The sequence below is a fragment of the Berghia stephanieae genome, chromosome 3, assembly GCF_034508935.2.
Source record: "Berghia stephanieae isolate SIO BIC M18660-M18661 chromosome 3, UCSD_Bste_1.3, whole genome shotgun sequence".
Classification (NCBI taxonomy): domain Eukaryota; kingdom Metazoa; phylum Mollusca; class Gastropoda; order Nudibranchia; family Aeolidiidae; genus Berghia; species Berghia stephanieae.
The window spans coordinates 92144659-92152158 of NC_088362.1; the positions used below are offsets into that span (position 1 = coordinate 92144659).

Below are 7500 nucleotides of genomic sequence, written 5' to 3' on the forward strand. Positions count from 1 at the left end.
CTGACGTACACAAATTTGCAAGTCTGATACCTGAACGAATTTATGGCCTTGTTTCAACATTGTTGTAGTGGAGAATATTTTGCGTTGGCTTGAGAGTATTTCCATTACAACAATGGGCCAATAACAATTTAGGTTATCAATCGTAATCGTAGACATCATTCCGTCTCAAGAAACGATGGTTTGCGTTCTGTGTGACTTTGGTCTCATCAGTCTTGTTTAGAGCAGCGACGTGTGTGACTAAGCAGACCGATCCTTCCATGGCAGTCTCTACCGCAGTTGTTGCACAAGTAGTTTGACTGTGTGTTTGGTGTTTGGATCTGCTGCCTCTCTTTCCTCCTTGCTCTCCTCTCCTCAAACTTCTCCTTTCTCTTCTCCTCACCTCACTTCACTTCCTCCCTCACCGCATATCTCAAGCCGCTGCGGTCGTCAGCAAGCGATTCCCATGCGTTTGGGTTGATGCATGTCGGTTTCATGTCTCGTTTGCAGACATCATAGAAGCGCAGAGCTGGACGGCCGGTTGGTCGCCGTCCAGAAGCTAGTTCACGTACATGATGTCTCTGGGTATGCGTCCATCGTTATCAGACCTTCAAATAATTACATATCGATATGTACGGATAATACAAGAGTGCTAATAAAAACGTTGATACCTATTTATTTTATTCTAGTCATAAAAAAATATAGAATTAGCACCCAATTTAATGTATAGTTTAGTTATCCGCTTGACTCCTGGGAGGTGATTAGTAACCAACAGAGCGATTCTCTTTGTTTACATTTCGATGCTCTTGTCTTGCAGACAGCCAACAATAACACAGATCATCAAAATGGTTTAACTTTACGTAAAAATGGTGTTGTTGATGATTAAGTTATTGAACCCGAAACGTTTCGAATAAAATATTGTGTTATTTGTTAAATCTTATAGTATTTTGAAATTCTATTAAATATGATTTCTTTTCTTTTTACCACGTGCTAATCAGAAGGTTTTGACTGCCTGCCCGATGCATGTGACAACGTTCAAAAGGTTCTCATCTGCAAAGGTGGCATTCTCAGGAATACAGGCCGGTGTGGATGTTTTGACGTCTGTAAGAAAGTAAGTTGTTGTACGTAGTAGAGATGGATTGAATTGACGTCACTCAGCTCGTTGTTATTGTTTTTCGCCAGCCCTTTTTATGATAAGGCCTCCATAAATTGTATCAATCAGACTATAAACGTTCAATATTACTCGTAGTTTTGTGTGTTGCTACATTATATTCGGCTGGTGGAAGTAATGAGTATTTTAGCTAAACGCATAACATCAATATGGAATGAAGAAAGAAATGCCACTCGGGTTTTTGTGGATGCTATGCATGGCGTCCGTAAAGTAAGCTGTTGTAATATATGGAATGAATGAAGAATATATGCACACACAGATATATATATATATATATATATATATATATATATATATATATATATATATATGGGGGGTGGTGTGATTTGTGTATATATATATATATATATATATATATATATATATATATATATAAAGATCTGTGTCTGCATATATTCGTACCTATGATTTGTATGTACAACTACTCTCACTACCTCTCTATTAATTTCTTTATTTATCATTTATTATTGTTATTGTAAAGAGCGATTAAGCATAGGTAAAGGATTATGGCGCTATATATAATTTCCCATTACATTACATTACATTACATTACAACTGAATCGTTGATATGTATTTATATATATATATATATATATATATATATATATATATATATATATAAGTATGTGTGTGTGTGTGTGTGCATGTGTGTGGGTGGGCGGGTGGTGTGATTTGTGTGTGTATATATATATATATATATATATATATATATATATATATATACATATCATGATCAACGATTCAGTTGACAGGTAAATCTGAAAAAAAATCCGTTTTGAGGGATGTTTTAAAGATATCAAAGGTCTGACAGATGGTTAAGGAATTCTACATAACTGGAGTAGAAAAGGCTAAAGATCGTTCATTCAGACAGTTTAGTTTTATGGATTTTTCTATCAAATGATATTTCTGGATGTTAAGACGTCTCAAAGAAAGTAAGTTCTTGTTGTTGTGCTGTTATTGTTGTTGTTGTTGTTGTTGTTGTTGTATATGGAATGAATGAAATTGATGTCACTCGGATCTTTGTGGATGTTAAGACGTCTGTTAACAAGTAAGTTATTGTTGTAAAGGGAATGAATGAAGTTGACATCACTTGGGTCTTGGTGGATGTTTTGACGCCTGAAAGAAAGTAAGCTGTTGTTGTTGTTGTTGTTGTTGTTGTTGTTGTTGTTGTTGTTGTTGTTGTTGTTGTTGTTGTATTTGGAATGAATGAAGCTGACATCACTTGGGTCTTGGTGGATGTTTTGACGCCTGAAAGAAAGTAAGCTGTTGTTGTTGTTGTTGTTGTTGTTGTTGTTGTTGTTGTTGTTGTATTTGTAATGAATGAAGCTGACATCACTTGTGTCTTGGTGGATGTTTTGACGTCTGTAAGAAAGTAAGTTGACGTTGCAATATATGGAGTGAATGAATTGACGTCATTCAAACCTGGGACTTCTAGAAGTCTTCATAAAAGTCCCATTTTTGCCAAGACGAGGATCATTTAAATCAATCGTTATTTGGAGGACGAGTTTTCTAACCACATTTTTAAATTTGAGTTTTTCCTTCGTAAGACAGTTAACTGGTTAATACCAAGAATGACTTCAGTTTCATTACTTGCAGAAAAATTCAAGTCAATATATGTGACCCATCGTCTGAATCGGTTGGGTGTCGGGATATACGAGATGCTGGAAATTGAATGTATTGATGCTATGCGTTTACTAAAAAAAATCCTAACAATGTCAATCGGATATTCGTAGCAACACACAAAGCTATGTGTAACCTTAAACGTTTAATACAATTTACGTAGAACTAGTCATAAAAATGGCTGGCTAAAAACAATAACAAAGAGCTGAGTGACGTCAATTTCGTTTCATTTATAGTCACAAGTATGACACTTTGGGGTTAATTTCTTTTCGTTATTGGTAGATCAAATGCTATTTCTGTCATTGCAAAAAACTCCAAGTTTGTATTTCCCTTTTATTTAATTCCTAGAGTCACTTTTCGGGGTCGATTCATCCAGACTTAATACTGCTTTGTGACGAACGGTTTATCACATATTTGAGGACTTTAAATTTATTTGTCGATATCTGGTTCATTGAAAAAAAAACCCAAAAGGCACAAAAAATCTTGAGCGATAATATATAGAGCAATATCAACTAAACGTGCACAAAGCTATTTACAAGGCGTCCCAATCCAACAGCAATACTTAACATGTAGGACGAGACATGACCCTGTAAGTAGATATTACAATTTTCTACGCAAAGACAATGCTGTCAACTACTCGTTTTACACATGAGTACGGTGAGAGAATGTCAGTGAAGAGCCTTTTCCAAGGACTCAACCATGCGCTGCTTAGACGGGACTCGATCCCAGGACCTTCCCTTTTCCAAGAGGAGTGCCATACCACGCACGAGACCACATCGCCTCAGTACCGAATCTAGGGGAGGATCTCATGTTTCCTTTATCCTTCTTTATTCATGACCTCTTCAATTGAGGCAGCGAGGCGTCCCGGTCCGGTGACAGAGATGCCAAAGGCTCATAAGTCAAGTCAATTCTTCATTTACTCTTATCTTCTAAAGGTCCATATGGAAAACTGCGTCCCTGATTCCGACGTTATGGACACAGTTAACACAGAGGTATGTGACGATGGTCTAGTGTGCCAAAGACTCCTCGAGGCCAAACCAATCTGCCTGAAGCCCGATGAAACATCCACCTTCGTGTCCAAGAGATCAAGTAAGATGGAGTAGCGTGTTGACTCTGTGTTCAAGTTGAATAAAGAATCACCATCAGGGTGGTCAATGAATTAAACCAGTGATCCCATTGTTATTATAATCACCCCTCCCCTACCACCCCATCCCCCGCACCCACCGTCCTAAATTAATCGTTGTTATCGTCGCCATCATCATCACTACTACTACTACTACTACTACTACTACTACTACTACTGCTACTACTGCTGCTGCTGCTGCTACTACTACTACTACTACTACTACTACTATTACTACTACAACTATAAATACTGCAAAAACAACAACTTCTACGACTACTACTACTACTACTACTACTACTACTACTACTACTACTACTACTACTACTACTACTATTACTACTACTACTACTATAAATACTGCAAAAACAACAACTTCTACGACTACTACTACTACTACTACTACTACTACTACTACTACTACTACTACTACTGCTGCTGCTGCTGCTGCTGCTACTACTGCTACTTCTACCTCTACTACTACAGTTCACTCCGGATTATCGCATCTCGGTTAATCGCAACATTTTCCAAGAAACAGAATTAATTCTATATAAAAATTAATCGCAACAAACTTCGGTTAAACGTAACAAATATTTGGCACCAAGAAGTGGAAAATTCAATAAATCATTCAAACAAAATCTCATGATTTCATTTCATCATGTATGAAATCGTGACTGGTACAAGAATCAAAAGTGAGTGGGTTTAAATGCTACTGTAGTGTGTCACCACTCCATTAGATATTAAAGGGGGCGGGCCATTGCAGAATGGGTTTGTGAGGTCATCTTCGACCATTAGAATAGAGGCGAGGGGGCTGTGCATAGTCTAGACAACAGATGGACAATGATAGTTTTAAGGAGAAACTGAGCCTTTGTTTTGGAATTGACAACTATGCATTTGACCAATGGGTTTGGTGATAGCTTATTGTTTCTTATCTCGGATTATCTCTTTGGCTCTTACAAATGATGAGACCAAAAGAGTGAAAGTCAATCAATGCTGCTTTTAATAGTCATAATTTATAGAGTACTGTCAATTTGGTTTTTGTTTCAATCAAATTGCTCAGCCTGTGGTGGACTACGTCCAATGTTTACAACAATTGGTTTGAGTTTACCATATATTATGGTATGAAACTGATCAGTGGTCGAATGACAATTGCTATAAAAATTTACAACAAAAAGTAGTGAATACAGTTTCCCATCATAATTTTATCTGAAATCAACCAAAGATACTGCAGCCATGGGCGGTCCCAAGATTGTGTATACTCAGAGGGAAAATGTTGCAATAGTGGACAGGAAACTCAAATCCGGTTAATCGCAACTTCGGTTAATCGCAACATTTTCGCTGATCCCAAGGTGTTGCGATTGTCCTGAGTGGACTGTACTACTACTACTTCTACTACTACTACTACTACTACTACTACTACTACTAATACTACTACTACTACTACTACTACTACTACTACTACTACTACTACTACTACTACTACTACTACTACTATACTACTACTATACTAACTACTACTACTACTACTACTACACTACTACTACTACTACTACTACTACTACTACTACTACTACTACTACTACTACTACTACTACTACTACTTACTACTACTACTACTACTACTACTACTACTACTACTTACTACTACCACTACTTCTACTACTACTACTACTACTACTACTACTACTACTACTAATACTACTACTACTACTACTACTACTACTACTACTACTACTACTACTACTACTACTACTACTACTACTACTACTACTTCTATTACTACTACTACTACTACTACTACTACTACTACTACTACTACTACTACTACGACTACTTCTACTACTACTACTACTACTACTACTACTACTACTACTACTACTAGTACTAATACTTCTACTACTACTACGTCTATTACTACTACTACTGTTGCTACTATTACCACTACTACTACTACTACTAGTACTACTACTACTACTACTAATGCTATAGTCAGCAAATAAACTGGTCGTGTTGTTTCTGTCTCAGTAGACCCAGGTACAGGAAACGACCAGACCATAACTTTTGCCTATATCACAAAAAGACATGTTGTTTTTGGGCCATTTCCGCGCTAATGAACACGCGGTATGAAATGGAGAAGAAAATCAAAGAAAGTTACTCCTCCCCCCCCCCCCCCCCAAAAAAGAAAACGAAAAAAAAACCCAAAGAAAGTTATCCTACCCCCCCCTCCCCCCTCCCCGCCCAAAAAAAAAACAAAAGAAAGAAAAAAAAAGAAAAGAAGAAGATCAGAAACTCCTGCATACAGATCTTAAAATGTGTATATAGAAGTTGGCAGACAAAGCAAGAAAAATAAAAGAATAAAACCATCCCCAAAAGTCAGTCTGCCTCGACTGGGAATCGAACTTCAGACCTTCTGATTACCAGTCAGACGTGCTACCCTTACCCCACAGAGACTCCACATTATTGGTGGACGCAGTGACAGATGTGTGATGACTGACTACTTTCAATGTTTTCGACTTCACTGGAAGACCGCCAAGGAGGGGGAGGAGGGGGGGGGGGGGGGGTTTGCAAGGTTTTTTTAAAAATGATAATTTTATGACTGCGAATTTGCAATTACATTTTATTATTCGGCCGTACATTGGCATAACACATTTTTTTAATTGGGCAGATTAGAATTTTTAACAAGATGTTATATAAGGTGTCTCAATGAAGAGTCATCGGAATTTGGAGGGATGCACCTCTATTTTCAGTTTCGAGGGATGGATAGATCCACAATTCTACCATAAAGGGAGTGTCCAAGTAGACTCATTTACCTTGTATTGTCTCAACGAACTGATGTTTTCAATTTCCCCCCCCCCCCCCCCCCATACAAAAAACAAACAAAAACAAAAACAAAACAAAACAAACAAAAAACAAACACCAAAATTAACCCCCAGAAAAACAAACAAATAAAGAAAACCAAAACAAATTAAAAAACCAACAATAACATGACATATATATTTTTAGGCCCGTCTCTTTATTGATGCATTGCGTTTAGCTAAAGGAAAACTCATAACAATCCGCCAGCCGGATATAACGTACCAACACACAAAACAATGTGTAACCTTAAACGTTTATAGTCTAATTAATACAATTTAGTGAGAACTACTCACAAAAATGGCTGGCTAAAAACAAAAACAAAGAGCTGAATTAGGTCAAAATTGTTCCATCTAATTTATAAAAGACTGGCGAGGAAATAGAATTATTCAAAAATTCTCGTCTAAAGGTTAGTAAAAGTATAAGTTAATTGGAAAATAGTTGAGACTGGTTCCATTGAAAGGAAAAAAAGGTAGAGTACGGTCAGAGACTTTTAGCGTTGCAATATAACATTGATAGGGTGGATAAAGAAATTATTTTTCAAGAGGATAAACAATGAACGCAAATTTACATCGGGCAATTGCGTTCCATCTGAAAATTAGTAAATCTTATTGTAAAATTGCACCTTAAACTTATCTAGATCTAGATCAAGTATCTAGTACAGCTTTTAAATTTTGACGTTTGAAAAGAGACGCGCCTTGTAATACATTGGGCTATTCTACGTACTCTGGGAAAACCCATATTTAAACATCTGACC

General features: G+C 36.9%; 2 protein-coding genes across 3 annotated transcripts in view; both read left to right on the forward strand.

Moving 5' to 3' along the window:
* Window positions 1-7500, forward strand: part of LOC144968826 (uncharacterized) — a 240103-nt gene that overhangs the window by 215221 nt on the left and 17382 nt on the right. The window lies entirely within an intron of this gene.
* Window positions 1-7500, forward strand: part of LOC144968829 (uncharacterized) — a 23004-nt gene that overhangs the window by 5271 nt on the left and 10233 nt on the right. The window contains exons 4-5 of the mRNA XM_078907554.1: window positions 975-1087; window positions 3703-3856. Coding sequence (XP_078763680.1) covers window positions 975-1087; window positions 3703-3856 — 267 coding nt within the window. The remainder of the gene's footprint in view (window positions 1-974; window positions 1088-3702; window positions 3857-7500) is intronic.